This window comes from Hesperophylax consimilis, chromosome 5 (assembly GCF_061612785.1).
Source record: "Hesperophylax consimilis isolate HC1 chromosome 5, BYU_Hcon_1.0, whole genome shotgun sequence".
NCBI classification, from domain to species: Eukaryota; Metazoa; Arthropoda; class Insecta; order Trichoptera; family Limnephilidae; genus Hesperophylax; species Hesperophylax consimilis.
In genome coordinates this window covers 23,411,817-23,430,385 of record NC_142840.1, presented here as the reverse complement: position 1 = coordinate 23,430,385, position 18,569 = coordinate 23,411,817, and the positions used below count along the sequence as shown (strand labels likewise).

Here is an 18,569-nt window from a genome sequence, read left to right as displayed (position 1 = left end):
AATAAATACTATGAACAACTTAATAATAATGTAATTTTCCCGAAAACAAATTTATGCACCTTACTTTGTTTGAGTTTTTTTTTAAATACGTGTCGATTATACTCGTATTGTTTTGTGATTAGTCCGACCCTGCATTGCTGTAAATAAAATATTGCTTCAAAATGCATTTAAATATATTATTTTGCACGTCGTAAAAATGCACGCGCATGTTATTTTCAAATGGAAACCCATAAAAAAATTCTACTTCGAATAACTTCAACGTACAAATTATTAATCTTACACTGACTTGTCTGAAAATAAATTAAATTATTCGGAAAATACCAACACTCTTTAAATAAATCGTCAATAACTTACCACATCTCTAATAATATACGTTCTTTTACAGGGTGTCCGGGGGTAAAGTGCACTTCAACTTCGGGGGGTGATTCTTCATAATTTTAGAAGTAGAAGACAAATAACTTTTTTCGAAATTCCGAAGTTTTAAGGTAAAAAGTTAAATAGTTTGTATTGGAAAAAAAATCTTCTTTGGAAAAATATTTTAGTACTTATGGGAAAAAAAAGTTGGAATTTCGAAAAAACTTATTCATCTTTTTTACTTCTACCATCGTGTAGATTCACCTCCCGAAGTAAGTGCACTTTACCCCCGGACACCCTTTATATATTTTTAATAAATCATTTACGTGCATAAATACGTAGTATAAGTATTTTATGTAACAAAACAAATCCCACATCAGTGGTCCCTCCTGCCAAAATAATAATTTGATAACTTTAACAAAATTAATTTTCACAGGTTTTCGTGACTTTTCTTTCAACGTTTTACTTAGTATTCATCTTAATTTCGCTTCAATGTTTGCCCGTAGCAAAAATATGTTTTTTCGTATAATAAATCAGGCATTATCACAATACTATATTATTATGCTTTTTAGCTTTTTATTGTTTGATTGTATTATATTATTGATCTGTAGTATAAATAAATGTCTTTGATTATTAAATTAGTTTGAATTAGAATGCTTTTTGGTTTGCACAATTATTTGGTACCACCATAATTCACAATTTATAATATTTATTTGCATGACTTGCTGGTTTCTCAGCTAAATATTATTTGATATTGAAAATTTACACGAATTTTTATCTATATGGCCAATTGAAAATTATTTCAGTTTTATAATAATCAACAGAACTACATCATCTATCACAACACAACTACATATTCTATCACCACACAACTACATCATCTATCACAAAACAATTACATCATCTATCACAACACAACAACGTCTTCTATTATAACACAATTACATCTCATATCACAACACAACTACATCATCTATCACAACACAACAACATCTTCTATTATAACAAAATTACATCTCATATCACAACACAATTACATAATCTATCACAACACAACTACATCATCTATCACAACACAACTACATCTTCGATCACAACACAACTATATCTTCTATCACAACACAACTACATCTTCTATCACAACACAACTACAACTTATCTATTTGTTTTTTATGACTCATTATTTTTATTCTATGTTTACTTATAGTACTGAGAAAATTGTGCTATAATTTTATTTAATATTCAATTTATTCTAATTGAAGGTTATGTGATATTTAATCTTTTTTTTGTATTTCTTTGGCATTCACTATGTAACAATTTCTAGACATTTTTTGTTTTTAATGAGTTTTTATTATTCACAATGTACATTTGTTACATATAATTTTTTTTTTTTATAAAATTAGCGACCGGTTTCGACACGTCCGTGTCATTAACTAGCTATTTTAAAACTAAATTTTTAAGTGCAGAAATATGGGGTTTTATTTAGTTTGGTTCTTTGGTTGGAGGGATTTGAGGGAGGGGGAGGGGGTTGAGCTGGAAACGGAGGGAGGAGTCAACATAACGGGGAACATTGTCAATAGAGGTGATTTGCAAGGTGCTATTATTTTATTTACTATATTTACCTCCCCCTCCCTCAAATCCCTCCAACCAAAGAACCAAACTAAATAAAACCCCATATTTCTGCACTTAAAAATTTAGTTTTAAAATAGCTAGTTAATGACACGGACGTGTCGAAACCGGTCGCTAATTTTATAAAAAAAAAAAAAAATTATATGTAACAAATGTACATTGTGAATAATAAAAACTCATTAAAAACAAAAAATGATATTTAATCATTAAAGAAGATAATATTAACAAATCTCGATGAAGTAAAAAGACACTAGGTTCGATTGCCAGTTGCGACCTTCAAACCATTTCGACCTTTCTTCCTTGCTGTTTTCTGTTTTATTTTTTATTGGGATTTGTTAAACCTACCTTCAAGGATTAGATTTTTTTAAAGTTGAAGTATGAAATTAAATGATTGTGTCCATAGGATGTTGTGGAAGTGGAGTCAGGAATTCCCCAGAGAATCAACCGCAGGCGCAAGACTTCACAGAATGATCACAGCCACGGAAGCTTTTTCCTCCGCATCGGTGCTATTGGTGAGTGGAAAATTATATTATCAATTATTACTGTATCAATCAATTAATACCAAGAACAATTAATTTACCTGCTATTAAACATACTCAAAATAATCTAAAATAATTTTAGTAAAATTACACATTTGGGTTTGGGTTCGCTACGTTTGATGACTTAGCAATGGTGCTCATGTTTATGGGGTGAGGTTTATCCAGGTTTTGACGGCAGATGCATTTGCCCACCAACAGTGTGGCAGGCCAGATCGGGAGAGGCCGGTTGAGGGAGACCTTTTGACCTCTCCGGCTGGATTCTCTCTACCCATGGTTTTGCACCGCAGTGCGACGAATGGATTAATACGTACGTCACTCCTGGACACACTGACCCCCAGATTACTACCCACCCCTGCCAGAACTTCCTCTCCTCAAAAAGACCCTCCACTCAGCATCTCCAAGGGTGACATGGCCCCTGAAATTTTCCTCAGGGTCACCAGTAATGCAAAAAAAAAAAATACCAATATGAGCTTCCATGTGCTGAATAGGTACTTTATTTCAGCAATGATTATCACTGAATGCTATATGTATTCGACTGAATGCTGTAGAAATGAGATCCCTGAGGCGTATTTGTGGTAAAACCATGTATGATCGTGTGAGAAATGTGGAGATCCGCAAAGAGTGCAAGGCTGATTTAAACGTAATGAGTAATATTAAGAAAGGGACATTTGGATAGTTTGGGCATGTAGAGCGAATGAGCGAAGAAAGGAGAGTAAAGAGAATGTATAACACAAATGTGAATGGTAGCAGAAGTGATCGATCAAGTGAATCAGATACTTGAGTAGGGCCATCTCAAGAGTCAGAATAATATAAGAGTATGTACATGTAATGAGGCAAGGAGTGTTTGTCATGAGTGTTTGTTTGTTTGGCGGTCCGTCCTCTCTGCCTACTGTTAATTATTTATGATTATCACAATCTCCGTAGCTTTTGGACTGGGCACCATGATCTACAATGGGCTGGAGTTCGGAGCCTTCTTCGAGGTTCCATTCACCTCCCCGTGCTACCAGATCCTGCGCGGAGTCAACCCCGTGCTGCAGATGGTTTTCACCTTCATGCAGATGTATTTCATCTTCATGAACTCCAGGGTAAGTACGTGGTTAACTGCCACCTATCAACTTATTATTTTGTCAAAGCGAATCAAAGTTTGCCATTAATTGATTTTTACTGTCAACTAAATAGTACTTAAAACATTGCATTGTTTCTTTTGTTCTGTATCTGAACTATTGTGTCAGTAATGCTTTTCCTGATTAGTCAAGAATCCATCTCTCCTTTTTGCTTGTGATGTCTTTTGACTGCTATACTTGAATTGGATCCATTTTCATATGATTTTAAACTTTAATTTTGGTGCAGACTTCAAGAATAGCGTTACTGAAGACAGAGGTAGGCACTGATTACTATATTTTGGACTCACATTGCTAGTCCTGTTTTGTTTGTGTATATCACTTTTTTAATTTATTTTAGCAATCAAATAATGCAGCATCATAGATAATTTGAATTATTTTGCCGGCGTACTGGGACAATTCACTAAATCAGTCAAACAGAGAATGGATATATTAATATTTTAATAAAAAAAATAAAAAAATTGTAAAGTAATAAAAAGTATCAGCCGAAAGAGGAATTTTTGACAGTACATACCTGGCATAAATTTTGATAGTGCTTTGCCTCAATACACCGCCAGGCTGTGGCTGAATGTGTATCATAATATATGAAAACATGCATTTTGTTAAATCATTGGAATGCTTTGCAATAATTACACGGAATGAACTCAATCAGCTATTTTTGTCATTATTAATTTTTGTTAAAATTGCAATTTATTACTTCTTAAAACATCAGTATTATTTATTGGTTTATCTGTAACCTTTTACAATTGAAGAGCTTTTTCACAAAGAGAAATAATACCCATAACGAATAAAAATAAAATATCTTATCTTTATTCTAATGCTAAATTCCAAAAATCAATTTATTTACCAATTTATGTATAGATAAAACTTCACAAAGTGAAACATCTACGTACCTATATTAAATTGAAATAATTACAAGGTAGGAATATATTGTAAAAGAGCAATTATAATCTTATTTCAATATAATCTGAGTAGGCCCCCAGTGATTTTAAAATAATTAACATTTTTTTCTAATTCCCTGTCTTATTATTATTTTTTTTGACGTATCAACAGTAGGTATAATATTTTTTGAAAGAAAGCAAAAAAAATTGTTTTTAATTAAAAACCATTATTTTATTGTCGAACTAAAATGTTGTGAAAACTTTTCTTTAGTCAAAATTTGTAATTTTCAGCTTCTTTTTAAATTTAGATGGTTCTTCACAAATGTAATCATGTCTAACAGTTAATTGATCAGAAAATCATCATGTCTAACAGTTAATTGAATTTTTATTTAAAGATTATCATAAAATATTAACCCCAAGTGATTATTTACTTAAAACAAGTCGCATGAAAAAAAAATAAAAAAAATTCTCTTTGTGAAAACGCTCCTTGTTTATGCAACTATGTGTGCTTTGCACGTATCAATAATTATATTCTTAAAGAATATGAAAGCAACGCACTTGAAAAGAAAGCTTGTGCCATTTGTAAAAAAAACTATTGCTCCCAAAAATCATATTCTACAAAGCCATTGCAATATACTGTTGTTAGAAATTTCCTAAATAATTTGGTTTACCAGAATTGTGAAATGATTTTTTAACTATATTATCCGGCCGCTGAGGGTGGGGACCCAGTTATAACCTCGCTTTATGATATTCGTTTATAAGGAAGAGGGAGAGGTTGAAGTTTAGCTCTCAGCGGAAAATCTTTATTCAGTTATATTATCTGCTACAGTGAAAGTGTTTGATTTCAGCTGAACATTCACCGATTCAAAGTGATTGCCCGGTTCGGGCTGATGCACGTGGTGGCCACCAACTTGTGCGTGTGGATCCGCACCTTGGTCCTGGAGTCCCTCAAGGAGATCACCGCCTACCACATGAAGCGTGGTGACAATCCTGAGGATGGAATCATTTTGGGTAAATGTCTCAAAAATACATCAGAAAAAATTTCAAAGTTAATATTCAAGTTCTGTTATTAATAGAGTTCTGGGAAACAACTACCCCATAATGGAATATTAACAAAACTCGATTAGAACTTTCACAGAACTTTGACTAACTTTGAAATTTGACGAATTGTTCAAGTTCTGTGAAATAACTGGCCCTGAGTGTGATAGTAAATGAAGGAGAAATTATTTACTACCATGCAAAGAAGTCATTTTTCTCACTTCAAACCCAAAAAATATAAAGGAATAAATCAAAGGTACTTAGTAAAGAAAGACACCACACCTCTTGTCTTTGAAACCTACATGACTTGTAGGAGTGCAGTTCCTCCTGCAAACTGTGCTATGAATATTACACTGATGATAGCCAATCTCTAACAGGAGAAGGCACATGAATTAGGGGAAGTGAATCAAAATATTAAAATATACCACTTTTTTCCAGAGAGCATCCGCCAGCACACCCTCCTGAACGCAGGAGCCGTGATGGGTGTGGAGACGGGCGGAGTCAAGGTCATCACCTCCACGGCCGCCCCCACAACCACGCTCAAGGAGATCGCCTACAAGGCCATCACCTTCGCCACCACACCCAGCACCACCACCGATATCCCAAGTGAGCCATACCGCCGATTCATATCATCAGCAAACAATAACTTATTGCATGATCTATTTTAATCAAATACATATATTTCATTATAACCTATCACTAACGAAAACTAACTTTTTTACTAAACTTTCTATCATCATCCGATTCACTACCATCGATAATTGGGTTGTACCGCTGAGAGCTCTGTTGCAATCTCCCTTTTTACTATATGCTTCATTATAAGAAAGATGGAGAGGTCTCGACGGTGTTAGCGGCGGTATGCTTTTTTTGACATGATGCGGAAATATCATACTGTGCTTCGTTTAATCTGAATTTAAACATTGTAGCTGTATGTTAACGTGACTAACCAAAATAACATTAACTTTCCCTTGCAGCTACATCGAGTACCTTTTATCCCCCGTATATCATGCGTACTCCCGCGTCGGCATTGATGAAAAAAATAAAGGCGACCATTCCAACCACTCCCGATCCCTGGTTCAATGCCCAGCCTGACCCAATTGACCCTTGGGCCAATGACGACCCCTGGACCACCCCTCCCACCACCCCCACTACCACTTTTGCCCCTCTGACTACCTTTACCACACAAGCCACCACAGCTATCGCTTCAGCTGGTAATTGGCTGTACCGAACCGTTGCCCCCATCTTTACCACTACCTCCTCCAACATTGCCGGCTCGGAAGATAATAACCTTTGGAATTCCAATAATAATAACTACTATGAAGTTAGTAATGGAGTCCCGCCCTATGCAGGTTTGTCCTCTCATTTCATCTTTCATTCTTCTCCTTATCATTGTGTAATGTTTTAATCATATACATTCAAATTAATGAACAAATCAATCAGGGAAACGGGAACAAACCAAATTGCGCGGAGCTTGGAAGGCGGCATGACCATCCCACTTTAGGTGATTTGTTAATAAATTATTCTGAACGATATACAGGCAACTCGCGTCGTAATATCGCCACTCAGTCCTCGAAAATAAAATCAGCTTAGGCATTACTAGTCTTTTTTACAATGGCACGCAAATTGCTGGCTGTTTAAAACACTTAATTGAACAACATATCCCAAATCGGGTAGTCAAAAGTTTGGACATGTTCCCAAAATTTAATATTGTATTACACTATTTAGTTAGAAACTTTTAAAAATGTGTTATAATTTAGCCAACTCACTCAATTTTACCATCGCTACGCCAGGTGATTAATTTAAGAACGAATGTTCAGATCCCAAAGTCCCACAATGGACGTCGACAATAAGGAAGTTGAGTGAAAAATATTTTGACTTATAAAAAATATGTTCATGTAGATCAAAAAATATCGATTCTAAATATATAAATATATTTCTATATTATTATTCTTACAATTAGTTAAACGTTCTTGAAAAAGCATTCAATAGCAATATACTGTATACGCTCCACGATTGGTCGAAAGAATTCTGTCGTCACATGTGTCGTGACTTGTACGTACAACGGAACACCTATGGTGCATCTCTTTCTATTACATGAGAGATGGTCGATTTAGATGAGAGAGGTGTATAGGCCAAAGGTTTATTTGGGTTTGTCAAATATATGTACGTATTTGTTATTATTATTATATGAAATGGATTTCTAAAGATACATATTCGTATAGTGCTTTATAATAATATGTTGTTTATTGCATAACTTAGATGTTTTTATTATTATACATGTCACAAAGCATGTGATACACTTCAGGCCGCCGGCCGCTCAGAAAAGTCTCACAGTGAACTGGGCTGTAAACCGTTATTTTACTTTTGGTCTTTACTTTTCTGCGCGGTGGTCCTGAATTCGCGCGGGGAACGTCAACAAGTAGCGACGGCGATACCGTACAAGTACCGTATCGGGCGTGAAAAGCAAATATTCTAACTTAAAATATTAATTTAACTATGAAATCTTAATCAATTTTCTTTTTTTTTTAATAACATCAATTATAATAGACGGTTAACATTGGTAAAAAAATTACTGGAATTCCTTGTTGAAGAATTAAATTTTTTTCCATACATAATGCTTAAGCGACGTGGTTTTCACAGTTCTAATGACGTCACACTACACCCCGCCTGTTACCGCTCGGATTCCGCTCGTTTTGGCGGGCTTAATAAAATTTAAACTTTGAGAATTAATTTAACTATGAAAACAAACTTTAAAAAAAAAAAAAAAAATACCAGTATTTAAGTTTGAATGCGAACATTGATAAAAAAAAATAAAAAAAATGGACTCAACTTCCTTATTACTTACATTAGCGAACTTTACTTTTCTGCCCATGGTCTGGTTATTTCAAAGTGCGCTCTCCGGTGGTCAATGTAGCCAGTCGCCTGGTGCCAAAAATAAATTGGTTTGCCTCCAGCTCGTCGAAATGTTACCCAGATTTCATGTTAGGGCAAGTCTATTAGTTTGAATGTCTATGGTTTTAATCAATTTTAATGGATAATATGTCAAATCCATAAATATATAGACATATTTCCAATAATTGGATATATATTCCCAGAAAGGAAATAAAAATGAGACTTGGCCCATTATTCATTGAGAATATACTATTTTACCGTTCAATAGTTCTTGTATGTTTCGTTCCACGCTTTTGTATCTGCTGTGACACTTGCCTCAAATAATGTAATTTAGTCTTGTAACCCAGTCCCATTTCTACAGCATAGAGTATTAGATTATAAGAACCTCTTCAACTAACAAAATTAATAAATTATAACAGAGCAACATCTATGTTGATAATAGTGTCATAATAGGTTGAGCCATTTGACAACTATTTTCATTTCCATATTATGATTTTAGGTTTCCCTAACAACGCAACGACCATCGAGAGCCTGGACAGCCTGTCTCCATCTGCGTTGGTCTCCAACAACAGTTGTGGGCGAGTCAACATTATGGGCACCATAGTGCAGGACTCCGCCCCCTACCTGTACCCCTTCATCATTGAATACTCCCTCATTGGAGCCGCTGTTATCTACATCATGTGGAAGCACATTGGACGTCATTCAAGGTAAGAAATTCAGTTCTGACTTATTGCTTGTTTACATCAAATTAATTCGACTGTTTAAAAACTTGAAGTAGCGACTAGCAACCAGCCGACCAGCGTGTGAATATTTGATGCATTTCTCAGTGAACCTTGCGCGCGGTCGAGGATAATCTGAGATGAGGCGTTTGGGTACTTTTTTCTCGATCGTAAGCAATCCACTTGTATATGAATTTCAAACACCCCTCATACCAAATAATACGGAACCGTTTGTTTAGTTAAAGAGTGTTACATAGTTTCGGGCGTGAGTTACACGCATTAAAATTAAATTCAATGATAATCTTGAAAGATATTGCGTTATTATAATTAAACTGTATTATAATTTTTTTATTTATTTTGTGTTTAGACATCAGATTAGGTCCATGACCGTCCACAAACTCTTTTGTTATGAAAATTTTGTTACATTCTCCGGGTAGTGCGATTTCATTACAGTACAAGTAAAAAAATGTGAGTCCCTATCACCAGATGTGCTCTTGCCGCCACTGTAGGTAGACACTTCTAATGCAGTATTATTCTGGTATAATATTCAAATTTTCACAATGATAATTGATAATCCATCCATCTGTAAAAAATATCCGTTTTGCTTTCGTTGTAAACGTTAACTAGAAACCTCACATCTAAAAAGGATGTTTCTAATTTTCTTTGATATTAAATCAAAACAATGAATATTTTTATTTCAAAATAGGAATTACACAATTTGTCCAAAGAAACATCCCCATCTCAATGACAATTATGTTTTTCAAACATTCTTCAGGGAGGTATTGATTATATCGATTCAACAGCTCGTAGTAGGACCTAGTTCACGCAAACCCTGGTAGTATCCAACACGGCCACCATCTTGTACCGGAAACGGAACACACAAACAAATTTACAGGTAAATGAACTGCCATACGGTTAAGTTAGAACAGTACTTCGCTGCTCTCAAAAATGGAATGAATTCAGATATAAATTAAAATCGTTTTGGGTAGAAGTGTTTCAAACTTTTCTCACATTTGACATCGTCACAATATGACGATTAGTGTAATTAAATGTTTATTCTAGACCTGTTTCAGATTTACGTTTTATACCTACAAAACTTGTTATATATTTTTGGTTTGTCAGGTACATGACGGAAGAGGACCTGGAGCACCGCCTGGAAGTCATGCTCTCCCGCCGTGCTGTGGCCATGGCCCATGCCCAACAGACTGGCCGAGTGGACTGTGTCGGAGCCTCCAAAGGTCTCTTCTTTGGGCTGCTGCTCCTCGTCGGATCCCTGATCTGCCTAATCCTGTTCTTCGTGCTCATCCGCCACCCTGAGCTTGGACTCCTTGCCATTTACCTGGCCGATGTATCCCACTGCGTTCTGATGGTCTTGTCCATTTTTGCTATTATCATCGGATTTATAAGGTATGCTATATATTATAAATTTTGAACAGAATCCCATTAGTATACTAAGTAATCCCTTGGGTCCAAATTAGTCATGAGTCATGAAAGAAAACTGACGGAACTTAAGTTTATATAGCCCTTACGATACAACCAACTACGATAACAGTTTAGTGAAATAGCAGTACAAATAGCAATACAATAGCAGTTCAGTTCACTACCTTCAGGTGCACTGCAATGTGCAGTGTATAGAGCTGGGTTTTAGAAGTTTTGAACCTATTTCAATATTTTTCGTGAAAATTCCTATGTTTCAAACATAATTTTCAATATTATATTTGGCTTTGAGATATTTACAAGTTAATTTCTTTTTTTATAATCTATTTCAATTTGAATCTTAAAGTCAGGTCCCCAGCAACCGAATGTTTTAAAAACATCAGACAAAAGCAAACATTTTGAGTTGGGGTCACAATGTTTTTTGTCTTCCATCAGCCATGGAAAACAAAAACCTTGTGGCTCTGCCTCAATTTTTCATGTTTTCACAAACGTTTGGTTCAATGTATGTGGTAATGGTTCCATGCTAACTCAACACAGTGACTATTCAACACACTTTTAAAAAGTGATATAAAGTCATTAAAAACGATGAAAAAAAAATTAGTTTAACCTAACCTAACCTACTTAACCCACTTAATAATTTTTTTGTTTCATCATTTTCCATGACTTTATATATAACTTTTTCAAGATGTGATGAATTATCATTTTGATGATTTATCCGGTCACCGTGGTAATATCGACACTAGAGACCAGCCTTAAGACTTATTTCTTTCATACATTCAAAATATGTAATTATTTATTGAGAAACATAAAAATGTACAAAAAAATAAATGTTTATCAACGCTTTATAACTCAACAGACAAAAATAGCCTCGTTAAAAATGATATGCCTATGTTTTGATTAATAAATAATAGTTAATAATACAGGATTATGTATTGATGTTTTGTGTGCTAATGAACCTAGCAAAATGGTTTATTAATTTTTGTTATTTATGCAATTTTTATCAAAATAATTATCTTGGTTTTTTTAGTTTTAACTTTTTGTTTTATGTGTTCGCTTTCACATTGAGTTTGTTTTATTTTTTTTATTTAAATCCTCTACCAATCACCTCTCCTCTTTTCCTTTTCACAAATATGAATTATTATTCCACTAATTTTGTTTTAAAATGGTTTGATCCATCTTAATTTTTGTTACATTTGACATTAACGATCTGCTTGATTAAAATGTTGCACATCATTGAAACAACACTCTCGTGGCTACTTTAAAACTAAAAACATTAAATCACACTGATTCACATCACACTAATTCACATCACACTAATTCACATCACACTAATTCACAACGATTCGTCAACTGTCACTTAAACGGTGAACACTGTTCAATACAATGTCATTATACATGATGCTTCATAACACAATCACTATCAATGACCAATGGCCGATGATGTGGTGCTTTTCACCGCAAAGAGCCTCGCAAATGTCCTGGACCTACAGATCTCCTTCCCATGTCCACCCACTCAGGGTCCAGCAGCTGAAGTTCCGCTCCGAGGAGCAATCTGACCTGAACGACATCTTGCTACGCGTGTCCGCCTTCGGCCTGTTTGTGTACGCCGTGTTCAGCATTATTGCCGGCAGCCTTGGCGCCTTCACCAACGAGCCCAATCTCCTAGTTATGATCACCGGAATCCTGAGCGTCCTGCAGGTATGTAGTCATTTTATTTAATATCATTATTCAACTCGTTATATTATTTATTATATATACATACATACATAAGTCAGAAAGCGGGAATCTCTTCTTCAAACTGAAAGTTGTGTTAAGATTTACAGTGGCAGGTTTATTTGTTATAAATGTAAATACCACATCTGTCCTGGCGATTAAAGTCTGTGTCAGATGACGCTACACCCATCAAGTGTGTTTTGAGCGTGCTATTGTCCTGCTGTGGTCGCATCTTTTTCAAATATCGCGTGACAAGCAGACCACGGCACATCAGCTAGATCACGCCCACAATCATAAAAAAAATCATCTTGTGTGACAAGGGATTGAATGGCGAGAGATATGATGATAAAGGCCACCCCAAAAAACACCGTGTCCTCAACAATACAAGGATGTGTGAAACGTTTGCTCAAGAATCAAATACAATAATTGCAATTCGACTCAACACTCCAAAAACACAATTAACATGGTGTTACATTATATATTTGACATGTATAATTATGGTGATTTTTAGAAACAATGTTAATTATTTTGGAAACATAATAACCGGTTACATTCCTTATTGGTTTTCAGTACATTCCAGTAAGTAACCTGAGTAGTTTTGTAGTATGGGATTATGTAGTCAGATTTGACTTATTTGTATGTGAGTTTTGAATATTTTCAACTGATAATTGACTCATTTATGTATTGTGTAGGTGGTACTGCAGCTGCTATTCATCGCGGACGTGTCTCGGCGCCGTGTGCACCTGCCGGAACAGGACCGCAGCAAGCCTGCGCGCCAGGTCGTCACCTTCCTGCTCATCTGCAACGTCACCATGTGGCTTATCTACACTTTCGAGACGCAGAAAGTTGTGGCCAACCCTGTAAATATACAATCCTACTCTTGACCCAAGAAATTACATCATTTCCATTCAATAAAAAACTAAAAGAGAAAGAAGTGTTAGGAGTACATATGACAAGCGAGAGAATGGCATAAGAAATCGGGGACACCTCAGGAAGATATGACACCTAAGTGTAATCAAGTGACATAAATAATAACAGAAGAACTGATATGAACGAAATAAAGCAGCAGGTTTATGGTTTATAAGAAATGTGTGGCGTTCCATTCTCTCTACCCTGGGGAGAAAGAACATCATGTTTCATTAGTTATTCATATTAGGTCAAAAATACCACCGCGAAATTCCATCACTAAAATCGCCAATAAGTATTGAATCCTTTGTTTCTGTTCAATGAGAAATGTCTCTACTTTGAAAAAACACACAAATCTGATAGACTGAAACAACTCTGTTGAACCTTTGAACCTATTTCTTATTTTGTAAAATTGTAATTGAATGTGTGCAGGTGCAACTGGACTTCTATGGCTTCCTGGCCTGGGCCATCGTGCAGCGCGTGACGCTGCCGCTGTGCATCTTCCACCGTTTCCACTCCGCCGTGACTCTAGCCGAGATCTGGAAGACAAGCTACAAGGCGCGCCTGGAGTGAACAGCCTCCCTGTCAAGCCCATCAAGATGGTAAACCACTGAAGGATCAAATGAATCTGGTTTCTCAAACCATTCTCATTATTGAGAAACGTTTGATGATTGTGTTCAAAGTTGAAAGAGTTGATGACAACAGACTTTCAGCTGTTTTGGTTGCAAATTATATTATGTAATTCGTCATTTTAAAAGTCCAAAAACCTCTTTTGAACCATCATTGAATCACAATGTTGTGTTGTGTCAAATTTGTCCAATTTTTGTGAATAATGAAATTAAATTTCTCAATTTGCATGCTCAATTTTGAAATAGATCATTAAAGTCCATCAGTTATCAAAAATCCGATAAAATAAACTGTTTTCATTGCTTTATTTGCTCTTATGCAAATTTGAAATAACTAAAGTGTGATTAGAATATAAATTATAATCAGCCAAGCCATACCGTATGTTTATTCATCACTATCACCTACTTGTATTGTATTCTATTGTATCTCTATCACAAAACTAACTTTCATTCCAAAGTGTGGTTGAGTGCAGTTTGAAATAATCTAGTTGTATGACTAACTGATAATTCACTATGTGTATTCTGATTAAGTGTTTCAATTTCATATACAATTACAATGTACTTGTTAAGATTTGACAATTTATACGCGTGTAAGTGTACTGTAGGTTTATATATTAACAATAATCCTATGGAGATATCAACCAATCTAATAGATTCCGAGCATCTTATATGACGAAGAATGATTACTCGAGCAAAGAACGAAATTGTTAGAATTTTCGGCGCAAGTGGAAATCTTGTGTCCTACTATATATTATATCTAAACTCGTATTGTGTGTCTAGTGTAGAGGCATCCATAGCGATTATTCAAATATTAAATATTTATCCTACAAGATACATATATCTAAAAATAAATTATTGTATTCATACTCGTCGTAATCTAATTCATAATTTTAACCGTATTTAATTAGAATATCGTAATGGAAAATTGTCTTTACAACAATTGAGAAGATTTACAAATGGTGGTCATTTTAAAACTATTTAAAATTTATGCAGAAAACATTATAAGGAAATTACACAGTTTTCTTACTTAGATACTTTTATAAATGTTTGACTAAAATTTAAATTAAGGGTACCTACCTACATACAAAATTCTTACTCACTCACAAACCAAACACTTTCATAATATTATAATGCTTTTTATTAAGTAAAGTTCAAGAAGACCACGCAATGAGTTATAGAAACATAATAATACATTTACCCTTAGCGCCATTGTCACTAACATTACAGGATTCTCTAGTAAGTTTGATGAAAATGGTTATTAGTCTTTAGAATGTGATCTAAGCTTATTCTGGTAACTTTATAAGCAGACTCTTCTTTCAGATTATCATTGTATCATTATTAGACAAATCACATTGAAAGGCAATGTGATGGATTAACATCTGTATCCAGTGCCATGAGAAAGACAATTTAATGTAATCTGATCATTATACTTTTAATATTATTTACACATTTTGTAAATATTAGGTTTTCTTTGACTGAGCGGTAATACTTAACCGAAGATCCTTGTGCCACTGTCCATTGATCTATGTACTATTGAAGAATCAATTCAGTGTACTTAATAGTCAGAAGTAACAAAACGAAGTATGACAAGCAACAAACACATACATATTCATGCGTAGTAATTATCGGTACAAATATTTTTGTTAGATTTCTAAATTTTATATAAACATTTTATTGTTATGTCATATATGAAGGCTCATATTTTGTGTCCAATAAATGCAGATACGTAGTTTGATAAGGTAAATATTATATTATACTAAAAATGATTTGCTTCATACCAAATAATATATTTAATAATTGTAATTTTCGAATGAGGGAGCCATAAAAGATTATAATTTATATTTTAAAATAATCTTTATATATATATATATAAAAATAGATTGTCTATTATAATATTATTTTAACATATATTTGTAAGCTAGCATGGAGCAAGATGTGTATGTTTTAATTTTTTATCTTGTTAGTTTTATGGTGTGAGATTTGTTTTGTCAACAAGTCTACAAGATATCATCCCTGTTCTGGCAAACAATGTTAACATGTTAACTCACAAGTTAACATGTTACGCCTGTTACCGGGAGAATGTAAATATGTTGTCTTTTATTTATTGGAGTCCTGCATTTTCATTTAGCAAATATATAATTTTCTTGTGAAAGATAAATTTGTTCCGGATTTTATACTTGATTTCTATTCATAATCAACTTTACAAAATATTTTCAATCTTTGTGTCACCTTTATATTGAAAATAAATATTAGAGATGTAAAATAATTATGCTGTTTTTATTATATCCTTCATTATAAAATAATGGTTTCTTAAACCAAACTGATAAAAAATGTGTGGTTGTCGACATATCTTATATTTCATAATTTCCAATTTAATAATAATAATTGGAAAATTTGTATAACGTGGTTTTTGTGATAAATCACCTCGAGAGCCCAAATTACACGAAGTGGTATTCAAAAACCAAACTAAATTATTTACTCTAGGTAAATGGTAAAGGGTTTCTTATGGAACAATTCTTATCAAAAGATGAAGCAACAGTTAAGATCAACTTACCTTTGAGGAAAAATTTAAATCTGGGGAAGAGGTATGTCGCGTTCTACTTACCATAAAAGCGCCCTTGAGGTGATTTTTCACGAAAACTGATGGAGAAATTAAGCAACTATTATTATTGTGTATTCTTTATGTATCTACCCCTGAGAAACCATACTACATTGTATTTATGCCCGTAAGAATGATGATTTTTACACAAATGCAACATTACTGAGATTTTTTCATTGATTCCACTTCAGACCGTAATATTTGGAACTATCCAAAATTTCAGTCTGTTCAGCGCATTAGATCCTAAGAAAACGGTTTTCAAAGTTCAAATCCAAGCCTTGCATTTATCCCTTTATAAATGAGGATTTTTCCACAAATAACTTTATTTACCGAGATTTGGTCATTGATTTAACTTCAGAACATAATTCTTAGTACATGTCCAAAATAACAGTCCGTTCGGAACACAAAGATTCTGAGAAAACTGTTTTCAAAGGTCGAACAGAAGCTTTGCATTTATGCCCGTAGAATGATGATTTTTCCACAAATGCCACTTTATTTATGCCCGTAAGAATGATGATTTTTTGCAGTAATGCAAATTTTCTGAGATTTCGTCATTGATTCAACATCAGATCATAAATCTAACTTCGTATCCGAAATTACACTCCGTTCGGCTGGATAGATCCTGAGAAAATGGCTTTCAAAGTTCGAACCCAAGCCATTCATTTATGCCCGTAAGAACTTAGTACATATCCAATATTTCAGTCTGTTTGGAAAACGTAAAACTTGAGAACCCAAGCCATTCATTTATGCCCGTAAGAACTTAGTACATATCCAATATTTCAGTCTGTTTGGAAAACGTAAAACTTGAGATAACGGCTTTCAAAGTTCATACACAAAGCTTTGCATTTATGCCTGTAAAAATGCGAATTTTTCCACAAATACCACTTTACTGAGATTTTGTAATCAATTCTACTAAACGCATTTTTTCAAAACTAATTAGTGGTCAACTTTTGTCATTAGTTCTAGTAAAGTGGCTCGTCGATTATTTTCGTTCCAAAAATGACTCCGTAAGTCTTCCTTATCCAGGACTCCTCCCTTGTAGAAATCAGGCAATACGCTTTTTTTTACTTATCTTATTTGGTGTTAATGCCCAGCACTCATTTGGTTGAAGTGGCCTAATGGTTATAATTTTTACGGTCAACGCTTGGAATGTGTTCCCACATTATTGCATCCTCGCATTTTCCCTACAAAATAACCTTCATAATAACAAAATAACAGTCACGTGCCAATCGTGCCATTGATTGCAAAAAAGCAAGGAGCAAAAAGAGCATTAATGCGATTTTGTATGAATGGCATTGAACCAAATCTTGTATGACTAACTTTTGAAGTGATTTGTATGCAAAGTGGTGAATAATGAATAGGGGTACGTAAATTTTGTTTCTACGAAATAGATGCAATAAAAGCGAGATCTGCAATTTATTTGCGATAAAAGCGAAATTAGAAAATTAAATACTTTTTTTTTTACGTGCTTTCAAATGTTAATCAGACGCGCTAACAATTATTACAACTCTGTTCAAATCAGACAGAGACGGCACGAGTTGTTGCGTAGATGAGGAGCGAGCGTATTGCGTGATCGTGTTTTGGTAGGGGTGAGTCGATTGCGCCTTCAAATTCGAGTTCTGATTTGCTGCAAAGCTGAGAAGTAGTGTAGATTGCAGGATCGTGTTTTGGTAGGCGCGAGCAATTGCGCCTTAAAATTCGAGTTCTGGTTTGCTGCTTAGCTAAGAAGTAGTGTAGATTGCGGGATCGTGTTTTGGTAGGCGTGTTTGGTAGGCGTGAGCAATTGCGCCTTAAAATTAGAGTTCAGGTTTGCTGCTTAACTAAGAAGTAGTGTAGATTGCGGGATCGTGTGTTGGTAGGCGTGTTTGGTAGGCGTGAGCAATTGCGCCTTAAAATTAGAGTTCAGGTTTGCTGCTTAGCTAAGAAGTAGTGTAGATTGCGAGATCGTGTTTTGGTAGGCGCGAGCAATTGCGCCTTAAAATTCAAGTTCTGGTTTGCTGCTTAGCTAAAAAGTAGTGTAGATTGCGGAATCGTGTTTTGTTAGGCGTGTTTGGTAGGCGCGAGCAATCGCGCCTTAAAATTCGAGTTCTGGTTTGCTGCTTAGCTAAGAAGTAG

The 18,569-nt window shown here is 34.6% G+C and overlaps 1 protein-coding gene across 7 annotated transcripts in view; it reads left to right on the top strand.

Annotated features, from left to right (window-relative positions):
• OtopLa (proton channel otopetrin-like a) overlaps positions 1-16,121 on the top strand; it is a 106,783-nt gene extending 90,662 nt beyond the window's left edge. For 4 of the 7 annotated variants that reach the window (XM_089631710.1, XM_089631707.1, XM_089631708.1 and 1 more), the window contains 10 exons: positions 2,387-2,495; positions 3,447-3,607; positions 5,373-5,535; positions 6,001-6,168; positions 6,537-6,911; positions 8,954-9,161; positions 10,296-10,580; positions 12,074-12,308; positions 13,016-13,183; positions 13,662-16,121. In XM_089631710.1, coding sequence (XP_089487836.1) covers positions 2,387-2,495; positions 3,447-3,607; positions 5,373-5,535; positions 6,001-6,168; positions 6,537-6,911; positions 8,954-9,161; positions 10,296-10,580; positions 12,074-12,308; positions 13,016-13,183; positions 13,662-13,802 — 2,013 coding nt within the window. In that variant the 3' untranslated portion in view covers positions 13,803-16,121. The remainder of the gene's footprint in view (positions 1-2,386; positions 2,496-3,446; positions 3,608-5,372; positions 5,536-6,000; positions 6,169-6,536; positions 6,912-8,953; positions 9,162-10,295; positions 10,581-12,073; positions 12,309-13,015; positions 13,184-13,661) is intronic. The other 3 variants (XM_089631709.1, XM_089631713.1, XM_089631712.1) reach the window with 2 other exon arrangements.
• Positions 16,122-18,569: the final 2,448 nt, after the last annotated feature.